Raw genomic sequence first — 13,452 nt, forward strand, 5'->3', positions numbered from 1 at the left:
CGGCACTCCACTAGTCACTGCCTGCCATTCTGAAAAGGGCCCGTTTATTCTGACTCTCTGCTTCCTGTCTGCCAACCAGTTCTCTATCCACGTCATACATTACCCCCAATACCATGTGCTTTAATTTTGCACACCAATCTCTGTGGGACCTTGTCAAAAGCCTTTTGAAAGTCCAAATACACCACATCCACTGGTTCTCCCTTGTCCACTCTACTAGTTACAGCCTCAAAAAATTCCAGAAGATTTGTCAAGCACGATTTCCCTTTCATAAATCGATGCTGACTTGGACCGATCCTGTCACTGCTTTCCAAATGCGCTGTTATTTCATCTTTAATAATTGATTCCAACATTTTCCCCACTACTGATGTCAGGCTAACCGGTCTATAATTACCCGTTTTCTCTCTCCCTCCTTTTTTTAAAAAAGTGGTAGGAACTGATCTAGCGTCGATAAGACTGTTAGAAAATGATCATCAATGCATCCACTATTTCTAGGGCCACTTCCTTAAAGTACTCTGGGATGCAGACCATCAGACCCTGGGGATTTATCGGCCTTCAATCCCATCAATTTCCCCAACACAATTTCCTGCCTAATAAGGATATCCTTCAGTTCCTCCTTCTCACTAGCCCCTCTGTCCCCTAGTACTTCCGGAAGGTTATCTGTGTCTTCCTTCGTGAAGACAGACCAAAGTATTTGTTCAACTGGTCTGCCATTTCTTTGTTCCCCCATTATAAATTCACCGGAATCTGACTGCAAGGGACCACTCTTCACTAATCTTTTCTTCTTCACATATCTATAGAAGCTTTTGCAGTCAGTTTTTATGTTCCTGGCAAATTTCCTCTCGTACTCTATTTTCCCCCTCCTAATTAAACCCTTTGTCCACCTCTGCTAAATTCTAAATTTCTCCCAGTCCTCAGATTTGCTGCTTTTTCTGGCCAATTTATATGCCTCTTCCTTGGATTTAACACTATCCTTAATTTCCCTTGTTAGCCACGGTTGAGCCACCTTCCCAGTTTTATTTTTTACTCCAGACAGGGATGTACAATTGAAGTTCATCCATGTGATCTTTAAACGTTTGCCATTGCCTATCCACCGTCAACCCTTTAAGTACCATGAGGAAAGAGTACTGATAGTGCAATGTCATTTTTGCACAAAAAATTCAATATCTAATCATTTGAATTAAACAATGTAAATAAAGTGGGAATTTAGTACTTAATAAAATATAACTTAGGAACAGGAATAGGCCATTTAGCCCCTCAAGCACGTTCAGCAATTCAATGAGATCATGGCTGATCTGCGACCTAACTCCATTAATCCACCGTTGGCCCATATCCCTTAATACCTTTGGTTAACAAAAATCTATCCATCTCAGATTTAAAATCAACAATTGATTGAGCATCAATTTCTGTTTGCAGAGGTTCCAAACTTCTACCACTCTGTGTATAGACGTGTTTCCTAATTTCATCCCTGAACAAGGTCTGGCTCTAATTTTTTATCTTTAGTTTATCTCTCTCTACCCTATCAGTTCTCCTTAATATCTTGAAAACTTCGATAAAACTTCTGAAAAAAATATCATTTGAATAAAGCCACTTAGAATTATGAGTGGACTGTACCCTCAAACTAATTGTTGTTTAGCCATCAACTCAAGAGATTTGCCCAAGAGGTATAAGAACATAAGGAACACGAACTAGGAGCAGGAGTAGGCCATACAGCCCCTCGAGCCTGCTGCGCCATTTAATATCATGGCTGATCCGATCATGGACTCAGGTCCACTTCCCTGCCCGCTCTCCATAACCCCTTATGCCCTTATTGTTTAAGAAACTGTCTATTTCTGTCTTAAATTTATTCAATGTACTAGCTTCCACAGCTCTGAGGCAGCGAAATCCACAGATCCACAACCCTTTAAGAAAATATTTCTCCTCATTTCAGTTTTAAATGGGCAGCCCCTTATTCTAAGATTGTGCCCTCTAGTTCTAGCCTCCCCCATCAGTGGAAATATCCTCTCTGCATCCACCTTGTCGAGCCCCCTCAACCTTATATGTTTCGATAAGATCACCTCTCATTCTTCTGAATTCCAGAGTAGAGGCCCAACCTACTCAACCTTTCCTCATAAGTCAACCCCCTCATCTCTGTAATCAACCATGTGAACCTTCTCTGAATGGCCTCCAAAGGAAGTATATCCTTTCGTAAATATGGAAATCAAAACTGCACGCACTATTCCAGGTGTGGCCTCACCAATACCCTGTACAACTGTAGCAAGACTTCCGTGCTTTTATACTAAGTCCCCTTTGCAATAAAAGGCCAAGATTCCACTGGCCTTCCTGATCACTTGCTGTACCTGCATACTATCCTTTTGTGTTTCATGCATAAGTACCCCCAGGTCCCATTGTACTCCGGCATTTTGCAATCTTTCTCCATTTAAATAACTTGCTTTCTGATTTTTTTCTATCTCACACTTTCCAACATTAAAATCCATCTGCTAATTTTTTTGCCCACTTAGCTTGTCTATGTTCTTTTGCAGATTTTGTGTGTCCTCCTCATACATTGTTTTTCCTCCCATCTTTGTATCGTCGGCAAACTTGGCTACGTTACACTCAGTCTCTTCCTTCAAGTCGTTAATATAGATTGTAAATAGTTGGGGTTCCAGCACTGATCCCTGCGGCACCCCACTGGTTACCGATTGCCAACCAGAGAATGAACCATTTATCCCTCTGTTTTCTGTTCATTAGTCAATACTCTATCCATGCTAATATATTACCTCCAACCCCATGAACTTTTAGCTTATGCAGTAACCTTCTATGTGGCACCTTGTCAAATGCCTTCTGGAAGTCCAAATACACCACATCCACTAGTTCCCCTTTAACCACCCTGTTCATTACATCCTCAAAGAATTCCAGCAAACATGACCTCCCCTTCATAAATCCATGCTGACTCTGCCTGACCGGATTTTGCTTATCCAAATGTCCTGCTACTGCTTCTTTAATAATGGACTCCAACATCTTCCCAACCAGATATTAGGCTAACTTGTCTATAGTTTCCTGCTTTTTGTCTGCCTCCTTTTTTTAAAAAAATAGGGACATTACATTTGCAGTTTTCCAATCTGCTGGATCCTCTCCAGATCCAGGGAATTTTGGTAAATTACAACCAATGCATCCACTATCTCTGCCGCTACTTCTCAAGACCCTAGGATGCAAGCCATTAGGTCCAGGGGATTTATCCGCCTTTATATTGCACCATTTTTGCTCCGGTTCTAAATCTAGCTCTGCATGACTCGTGCTTCAGTCAAAAGACTCTCTGAAAGTAAACGATACGAGACCACGGCTACAACCTCTAAAGAGGTAAACCACAGCAGCAAACAGCTGATGTCAGAAGATCTTTTCTGGAAGATTAAGTACCAATGGGAGCAACCTCAAGGTTCCATCGTCATCAAAACCCTCTGACCAAGTTACCAAATGGGACATTTGTGGAAGAAGCCTAAGACAACATCCGCACCGCACTTCAGAGTGTGAAACTGCTTGGCTTAGAACCATTTGTTACCACAGCCTGCAAAACAACTAAAGAAAAACTGATGGATCATGGAAGAGCCCAATATTCTTTTCCCAGTCACAAGGGAATAAGATTTTGCCAATATTTTCAAGCAGATCACTCCTATGGCCATGTACTTACTCCATCTTCCTGTGCCATAGGAAGATTGCTAAACCGAAATGTCTCTGCTTTTCAAGTTTGGACTCCATTCCAAAGTGGACTGGTGGTAATCAAGTCATCCAACCTTGAAGGACCATTTTAAGTTCTCAACAAGCTTTTCTGGAAAGCGAGAAGACCAAGCTTCACAGTCTCAAACTGTATTTTAGAGGATGAAGAAGAATATATTTTGGATGACTACCACCAATTAGTAGAAGGCTCATGCAAGGTAGATAAAATGTAAAATCATATACAAGAAAAGCTCTGTTTATACTAGTGTATTATTTATTTCCAGCTGAATAAGAGAGAGAGAGTGAAGTATTTATCCTGTTCAGCACAAATAGAAGTAATGCAAACATTAAAATGCAATTTCATACTGGTATCTTGCTGATGTAAACAGAGTAAGGCACTGGTATTGGTATCTATAGTTTTTGCAGTAGAATAGCTGCCCAGTGTTACTGCTGAACTGTTTCAGAATATAGCCATACACATGTACAATGATGTAGTTTTGTAGGAATGGTATACGAATGTAGGGATATGCTTCAGTTTAATGTGTCACCTCTGGTGTTATAACATATCTGTAGTAAAAACTGAAGTATATTTAAAATTCCTGTGTTTTTTTTGAACTTTTGCTTTTATACAGTTTTATTCTATTTAAGGCAGTGCATCAGTGTGCCAAGATGGTGTGCCATAAAGCAGGATGCATATCTACAATTCACTACATGGCAAGTTTCCAAACTTGGCTGAGCTATCACAGCGAGGTACTGAGCAGATAGAATTTTTTTTTTAAAATAGAAATGCAATTTCAGATCTCTCATGTGGCTTCTAGCAGACACCTTAAGGAGAACCTTGACAGAGAAGTTACAGGTCATCTACTCAAACATTTTTGGCCAGTATACGGAGCTCAAAACTAAGGAGGGGAGTGACAGAAAGCAGATATAACCACGAAGGTCAGTACTTCAGAATGGAAACTTTTCAACATATCTGGTTGCATGGAAGCATGAATCTCTCATAACTCACAGAATTACTTAATGAGCTTGTTCACCTTTTCCTCAACAGCAATCTAGATTTAACTATTTTCTTAATAGGCCTCAAATTGACGATGCTTCCATTAAATTCGGCTCATTTTATTTTTGGGAAGTATAACATTACAAGTTCGCAGTTCTATAGCATCAAATTGTTGTGCAACTAATATTTCTGGACTACTGAAGCTGTAATTATGATTGATAGCTTAGATGGTGCATGAACACAGACAGTGTCAACAGACAAGATGTCAAGATAAACTGCATCAGCATACTGCAAGGTGTCCTTGAGTTCATTTATCTCTGTGGCAACATTAAAAAGCATTGCCTCCATTACACAATTCAGGCATTTCAAAACACCACAAAGCTTTTTTGAAAAGAATCACTAGCTTACTATGCTGTATTACTTAAAGGATTCTTGAAGGGTAGCAAGCAGTTGAGCCATTAATATCAAATCTTATAACAAAATTGCCACAAATTACTCTGCTGTTAAGCAAGATTCTTTTTAGTTTTGCTAAACCCGAAGTTCCATAAAAGCTGAAAGAACTTGGATCTGGGTAGCTACTTGAAATAACACTTGATCATACATAAAATAGTCAAATTGTAACTGTAGTGCTATTTAATATAAATGAAAATAAGCTGACGTTGAGCTTAATTTTTGAAGTTTTATTCTACTTTTTGTAGGATAAATTTCCTTCAATTTTGCCTTTAAGAAGGGTTAATTACTCTCAAAATGAATACTAGTTTACAGCAAACAATGGCCCGACATTTGCGATCAGCGGCGAAGCAAAGGTGTGAAGGACCAGTGAATGACAGATGGCAGCTTCAGGATTTCTGCACGAGGCTTGGTGCTAGTTAGGAAACAAACAGCCAAATGTTGGATCACCTCTAGTTTACATAGGGTAGAATGTGGGAAGCCTGCTAGGAGTGCTTTGGAATATTCAAGTTTAGAAATAACAGACATGGATGAGGGCTTCAGCAGCGGATGAGCTGAGACAAGGGCGGAATCAGGCGATGTTACGGAGATGGAAATAGGCGGTCTTAGTTATGCTGCGGATGTGATCGAAAGCTCACTTCAGGGTCAAATAGGACATCAAGGTTGCGAACAGTCTGGTTCAACCATAGACAGAAGTTGGGAAGAGTGATGGAGTCAGTGGCTAGGGAACAGAGTTTATGGCAGGGACTGAAAACTATGGCTTCGGTCTTCCCAATATTCAACTGGAGAAAATTTCTGTACATCCAGAACTGGATGCCAGACAAACAGTCTGACAATTGAGATGAGAAATGGAAGGGGGCCAAGGATAGATCCTTGAGGGACACCAGAAGTAACATTGTGGGGGAGGAAAGAGAAGCCGTTGCAGGTGATTCTCTGGCTACGATTAGACAGATGAGAATGGAACCAGGCGAGTGCGGTCCCACCCAGCTGGACGACGGTGGAGAGGCGTTGGAGAAGGACAGAGTGGTCAACCGTGTCAAAGGCTGCAGACAAGTCAAGAAGGAAGAGGAGGAATAGTTTGCCTTTGTCAGTCACAAAGGATGTCATTTGTGACTTTGATGAGAGCCATTTCGGTACTGCGGCAGACACGGAAACTGGATTGGAGAGATTCAAACATGGAATTGGGAGAAAGATGGGCACGGATTTGGAAGGCGACAACATGTTCAAGGACTTGAGAGGAAAGGGAGGTTGGAGATGGGGCAGTAGTTTGCAAGGACAGAGGGAGCAATGGTTGTTTTTTTTGAAGAGAAGTGTGATGACGGCAGGTTTGAGGGAGAGGGGGACAGTACCTGAGGAGAACCGTTAACAATGTCAGCCAGAAAAGGAAATTGGATGGTCAGCAGTTGGGTGGGAATAGGGTCAAGGGAGCAGGAAGTGGGTCTCATATGAGCTCGGAATGGTTATGAGGTGAGATTGGAGAGAAACTGAAGATGTGAGGTCAGGGCTAGGACAGGGGGGATCCTTGGAGGATGCTTGACCCAGTGGGCTAGGGGAAGGAAGGGAAGAGGCAGCCAAGATGGTCTCAATCTTGGAGACAAAGAAGTCCATGAGCTCCTCACACTTGTCAGAGGCTAGGGTGAAGACTGGGGAGAGGGGTTTAAAAAGACGATTAGAAGTGGAGAATAGAAGCCAGGGTTTACCTTTACATTCTAGAATGATTCTGGAATAGAGAGCAATTTTGGCAGACGAGAGCAGGATCAGAGTGCTTTATGTGAGCCTGCCAGATCTGGCGGTGAATGGCTAAACCAGTTGTCTGCCATATCCGTTCAAGTCTGCATCCCTTGAACTTAAGGGAGTCAAGATCAGGGCTATATCAGGGGGAATGGCCAGAGTGAGAGAGAGTAATTGTTTTAACAGGGACTAGGGCATCAAAGGTAGTAGCGAGGGTGTAATTGAGCAGATCGGTAGCTGCAGAAATGTCACAGTAAATGGAGGGCCAAAGGCTGGACAGTTGGGAGTTCATCAGTGCAGTTTTGAGAGTCGAGTGTGAGTTTATTTTCCCGAGGCAGACACAGGAGGAGGTAGGGTTTGGGGGATGGGAGGGTGGAGAGCAATATGAGGAAGTGGCCAGAGATGGCCTTATCTGCGCTTGACATGATGGGAGCAACGAGGCCACGAGAGATGGCAAAGTCGAAGGGGTGACCGTGAATATGGCTTGGGGAGTTTACATAAAGGGAGAGAGTAAGGAAGGATAGGAGGGTAGTGAACTCAGAGGAGAGAGAGAGCATGATGAATTGAGATGGAGGTTGAAATCACTGAGGATGAGAAGTCGTTTGGTGCAGAGGCAGAGAGAGGAAAGCAGTGAAGAAATGTCAGTAATAACATTGTTATGGTACTTGGGTGGGCGGTGGAGAATGAGAATTTTAAATGAGGGGTGAATGAAAAACAACAAAGACTTCAGGAACCCAGTCATTGCTCCAAGTGTTTGCTTTAAGTGAATAATGTCACATTAATATGCTGAGGTGTTTGAAATGAAAAGTCACAGCACTGCTTTATTGCTGTGGAATCATACGCTCCTTTAGAAAAAAATCCTATGATCTTTCGAAAATGTCGTTTTTCAATTAATTTACTAGATAAATTTGCATTTTGATAATTTGATTTCCAACTTCTTGCTGAGTATACAGACAGCAGTTTGAATTCTATTAGTCTGCTAAACGACTTAATACTGTAGTAACACCTTGCGACAGAAATCAGGTACAACAATTCCATCTTATTGCAGTAAAATTAACTCATCCTTGTTGCTCTGCTATCCAATAACAACAGAGTCCTTTTGTACGTTAGCTATCCGATGCCCATCCGAGAGCACTCACTACTAGAGATCACGTACAAGAGTTGGAAATGATGATAAGCAGGAGTTATTAACATAGCATATTTGAAGTCACATGACAACTACCTTGGATAATTGAATATGCTGAATAGTTGCCACTGGCATCAGTCTAAGTCCAAATCATTAATTATTTTTCAAAAAGTCTGATGAAAAGTAAATGCCAAGTAATAAAAAGATACTTTAATTTTACTAATTCCATCCACTTTCTATCCTCATCAGGATATCAGCTCGAAATGTCACCCTTTTAAATCATTTTTCCATACATGAACAAACTTTCATTTATATAGAGCCTCATCACTTCCTTAGGACATCTCTATTATTTCAAAGCCAATGAATTTTGTTTGAAGTGTAGTCCAGAGAAGTAGGCAAACATAGCAGACAGCCAAAGTTTCACAAGCAGCAACTGAAGTATCTGATCAGTTCCACTGCTTTAGTGGTGGTGTATTGAGGGAAGAATGTTAAGAGTTGACACAAGGGGAACAGCTGTTCTTTGAATCGTACAATGGAATTTTTTTTACATCCACCTGAGCAGGCTGACAGAACCTCAATTTAATGTGTCATCTAAAAGGATGACATTTTTGACAATGCAGCCCTCTCAGAACTGCACTGAAATCGTCAGCCTAGATTTTGTGCTCAAGTTCCAAGTCATGAAGTGGGAATTAAACCCACAAGCTTCTGACTTATAGGCAAGTGCGCTACAAGCAGAGCAATTTAGAAACTTAATGTTGATTTTTAAAAAAATAAAAGTTTCCCCTCATTATCATGGAGAGTGGAGTTTCCAGTGAAAAGACGAGCGATGTATCAAGCAGAAAAATCGTCTCCAGTTTGGAAATGCACAGATCATATCTGTGCCGCACTGTGCTTGCTGCTTTCGGCTATCAGCTACTGAGGTGTTTACAAAATAAGTAACTTAAGAATTAATTAACTAGTACAGGTCGAACCTCCCTAATCCAGCACCCTCGGGATCTGGCCTGTCCCAAACGAGGGATTTTGTCGGATGAGGGGAGGTTACGTGTTTGGGTGGACTGCACCTTTTGCTGGAGTAAGTAAACTGATTGGCTGACTGGCTGGGCCAACAGCCAATCAGTGTGATGGGGGCCTTGAAGAGCCAGCCGGCCCCGGCGAGCCTAGAAAAGTTGGCCCAAACCCCCCCCCCGTGCTGTGGGGAGGAGCAGCTGGCCAGAGGACTGTGGCTGCAGGTGTTCCAGCAGGGCAATGAGGAGGAGGCAGCCGATTGAGGTGAAAGATTATAATAGTGAGTAGAATTTTGACGGTCGCGTTCTGTGCACGCGTCACCCGGCGGTCGGGAATGGTCCTGAATGAGGGGTGGTGCCGGATAAGGGAGTCCTGGATAAACAAGGTTCAACCTGCAACAGCGAATGAGCACAGGAAGAGAAACTGCTGAACCAACAAACCGGAAACTGCGCTTCAGAGTTCAACATTGGCCTCCTGGAAAAATCCATGCCACTGGAATAACTTGCTTTGTGGTAAATGCAACGTATAATTTTTGAAAAGCTCAGCATTTATCTAAAGTTTAAAGTTGAAGGAGGTATAAAGCAAGAGCATCTGAAAAACTAGGTGACCTGGTCAGGAGAATGAACCTGAAATTAAATGCTCAACAGTCTAGAAAAACAGGAAATGCTGCAAACACTCAGGTTAGCCAGCATCTGTAAAAGGAATAAAATATTAACATTGTAATATTTTTATTTACCATTGGATTGGAATCAGATATTAGGTCCTTCAGAGTATCCAGAAATCCCTGATCTTCTACCAGCTGTGCGTTGATATCGTGTAGTTTGGCTACACAAACAGCAGCAGTCTTTCGTACGTAGGGGTCTTCATCCTTTAAACACTTTCGCAGGGGCTCACACAGGTACTCGGTGATTTTATCAACACGAATACAGCCCATTGTTCTCACTGCCAGCGCTCGAATAAGTGGATTGGGATCTTCGCAGTCCTGAAATTTTGAACAAGAAAACACAACTTAAAAAAGGAAAGAAACGGCATTAACACCAGTACCCATACTTATGTTCTGTCATGCAGAATGTATGGCATTTGGGATACCATACAAGATTAGGAAGAGAATGAAAATACTTACATTTACACAATATGATTCTGAAAAAAATATATTTATTGAACTCCCTTGATGGCCTGCAGCTTGCACCATTGGTCTTTAGCCACACAAACCCATAAATTCCTAGATTCCCTGGTCTGTGCTGAGTTAGCTGATCTAAGTGGGATAAGCAGAAGATAAAGTAACCAGGATCCCCATTTGTAGCTGCGATCCAACAACCCCATCTGAAGGCATGCATGTTTGGATGAGAATACCATCAGGTCTTGTATTTAATTCATACATTACGCATGAATGACCTTTGGCAAGTTAGTGGAAGGTGCCTTGCACTGTGGAACAGTATCCATCATAACTCACCGCTTTCAGAAGAGCAGCAAGAGGAGAAAATCAGAAGGCTAGATGCTAGCCATCACTTCCTTATTGAAAGGGCTATTTTTCCCAACACTTAAGACATGAACTGCAAGAATATCCAAGTCTTTACCCATCTTTCCTGTTCGATGACTTATCATACTAGATTCAAGATGGGTGTAGAAAAATAGCAACCGTGGGTTGGAAGGTAGGCCAGCAGTTTAAAAGAAATCCAGTCTCTGAGGATCATTAAAATGCCACAGGCAATTTAAAAATTGAACACTAGGTAACTAATTCAGTGAAATGTCCAAGGATCAAGATTTGTGAAGTAAATGGTTATGCATAATCACAGTTTCCAATTAAAAAGATTAAAAACAAAGCACCAGGTACCAATTAGAACCTTTAGAAAATAAAACGCTTGGAATTTGCAGTGGGTAAGAACAGCAACTGAACTGTGCTCACTGTTATTACCTCTTTGAAACCGACTGCAACTTCAGGATTTAGCACATATGCACCCGAACGCGGAAATCCTGAAGTTGTGGCCATTCAGTGCTCAGACATTGCACTGTGCCTTTCACCCACCCCCATAGCCGGCAATCAATGGAGTCAGGGAAACAGACGATAACTTAGCGATATATCACTGTTAAATACCCCGTTAAAAGTTAGACCCTTTCGGATTAGGTGTAACTGGGGGTTTTTGAACAGTGAATTGACTGCTAAACAAACGTTATGGCATTGAAAAACTAATTTTGTAGCAAATTGATCAATTTAAATAAAAACTACAATTTAAGAAACTAAAAAAGGTTTAATTTTTTTTTTTTTTTTTTAAATTGTTCACCCTTCAGGTTTACCTTTTCCCCATGTGACAGCCCCAATATTTGTTTGCACTAACATTTTTAGAAAGTTGGAATAAAAGGAGCTTATTCATTTCATGGTTCCCAGTCTGAGAATTCTGCATTGTGATTGGCTACTTAGACAACACGTTAACGCCACAGCAGCTCGCACTAGGGGATCCTCATTAACTCTCACGGATCTCAACTGAACATTGGAAAAGCCAAACTTCTCGCCAGAGATCACAAGATCTGAGGGAAGCTTATTTCGAGGCAGGCGCACTTTTCCATTCTCATACCAGCCAACCAGGGTAGAAGGTGATTGTCAACTTGTGCTGAATTATGGGTAACCTTATGAAAGGATGAACTTGGGTAGCACTTTAATCACATTTCTCAAATGCCTAAAGAACTTCACAGAAGACGTATCACTTTTGAAATGCTGTGCCTGTTGACGAAAATGATGCAGCCATTTTGCATGAAATCAGATCTCAAACAGAAATGAAAACTAGTTTAAGTTTAGTTTAGTTTACTTAGGATCTGTAGGATAATTTTTTTTGTTAACATGCTATGCACATTTTAATACACGAGTGATAAATGGATACATTACTGATAAAATTTACTGTTTTAGAGACCTGGGGATTGGGTGATTCAGTCAGTTAATGTTGATAACTCCTTGGGCTACTCCCTCCCAATTGTATACCACTGTGCCTCCACCACTGTGATGAGACAGGACATTCCCAGCGATAGTGCTGGAGGAGGCTGGAACGTTGGCTGAAAGGTATGATTCTGTGAGTACGAGTATGACAGGGTGTTGCTTAACTAGTCTATAGGATAGCTTTCTCAATTTTGGCACAAGTCCCCAGATGTTAGCAAGAAGGACTTTGCAAGGTTAACTGGGCTGAGTGTGCCTTTGTCGTGTCTGAATCCAGTGCCTAGGTCAATGCTGGGTGGTCCGTCGGTTTAATTACTGTTTTTCCTAGCAGTTTGATACAACTGATTGGCTTGCTAGACCATTTTCAGTTGGCAGTTTAGAGTCAACCATATTGCTGTGGGTCTGGAGTCACATACAGGCCAGACTGGGTAAGGGCAGATTTCCGTCTCTAAAAAAGGACATTAGTGAAGCAGATAGATTTTTATGACAATCCGGTAGTTTCATAGTCACCATTACTGATACTGGCTTTTTATTACAATTTATTTAATTAACTGAATTTAAATTCCCCAGCTGCCATGGGGGGATTTCTGGATTACTAGTCCAGTAACATTAGTACTGTGCTACTGCTCCCAGATTCTTCGCTGTTGCCTGAATTTAGTAAAGCTTTGTACATGGATCTGTCATCAAAAAATTCTAGAACAATTTATCAAAATATATACCTTAACAAAAGTGTTGACAGCCATAATTGCCATATCAGGTTGGCTTTTTGCATAGTTCATTAGATAGAGGTACACCAGCTTCTTCAGCTCCAGGTTGTCTGTCTGCATGCAGTTAACGACATCAGGGAAGAGGGCGCTATAGAGAATGAAATAAAGAAACAGTATGACACAAAGTAATAAATCATCAATAATTGGAACATTGACAAATTATAGAAATTGACAATTTACATCCTTGCATTGTAACTGGAGTCATGTGAATACATTACTAGAGTGTTCACCATAGAATCATTTGAGCAATACCTAAACCCCGGAGATCAACATGTCTACTTCAAAAATGTTTTGTTGCATATTTTCAATTACTTAATATTTCAAATTTTGTTGAGATGATGCAGAGCTATGTCCAGATCCCACAAAAGGAGCCAATTTTTCTTCTGTTCCCTTCAATTCCAGCAAATTATGCACAACTGTTCATCAGTGAATGGCTGTATAGTAAGCATGCGTATTCAATCATTTTTAAAAAAACCCACCAAACATGTTGCTTGGACTGCACTAGTAAAATTTTCACACTAGCGATTAAGAAAAAGTCATCAACACTTGTGCACATGTCACAACCCCATGGTTCTGGGTCATAAAAACCTGCCTGAAAGTGCAAATTATTCACTTTGTTATGATGCATCTTTATAGATCTTACGATGGCAATCTTTAATTCTAACTGACAATGTTTTTTCTTTATGTTCTCACATTTATATTCAGTAAAGCTGTTTGTACAAGTTGTTTCCAAATTGAGTTTTATGGCAATGGATTTTCT

At 41.0% G+C, this 13,452-nt stretch overlaps 1 protein-coding gene across 5 annotated transcripts in view; it reads right to left on the reverse strand.

The window, feature by feature from the left end:
* ap1b1 (adaptor related protein complex 1 subunit beta 1) overlaps positions 1-13,452 on the reverse strand; it is a 102,824-nt gene that overhangs the window by 66,791 nt on the left and 22,581 nt on the right. For all 5 annotated transcript variants that reach the window (XM_070887898.1, XM_070887896.1, XM_070887897.1 and 2 more), the window contains 2 exons: positions 12,645-12,780; positions 9,736-9,981 (listed from right to left, as the gene is read on the reverse strand). In XM_070887898.1, coding sequence (XP_070743999.1) covers positions 9,736-9,981; positions 12,645-12,780 — 382 coding nt within the window. The remainder of the gene's footprint in view (positions 1-9,735; positions 9,982-12,644; positions 12,781-13,452) is intronic.

This window comes from Pristiophorus japonicus, chromosome 8 (assembly GCF_044704955.1).
Source record: "Pristiophorus japonicus isolate sPriJap1 chromosome 8, sPriJap1.hap1, whole genome shotgun sequence".
Lineage (NCBI taxonomy): Eukaryota > Metazoa > Chordata > Chondrichthyes > Pristiophoridae > Pristiophorus > Pristiophorus japonicus.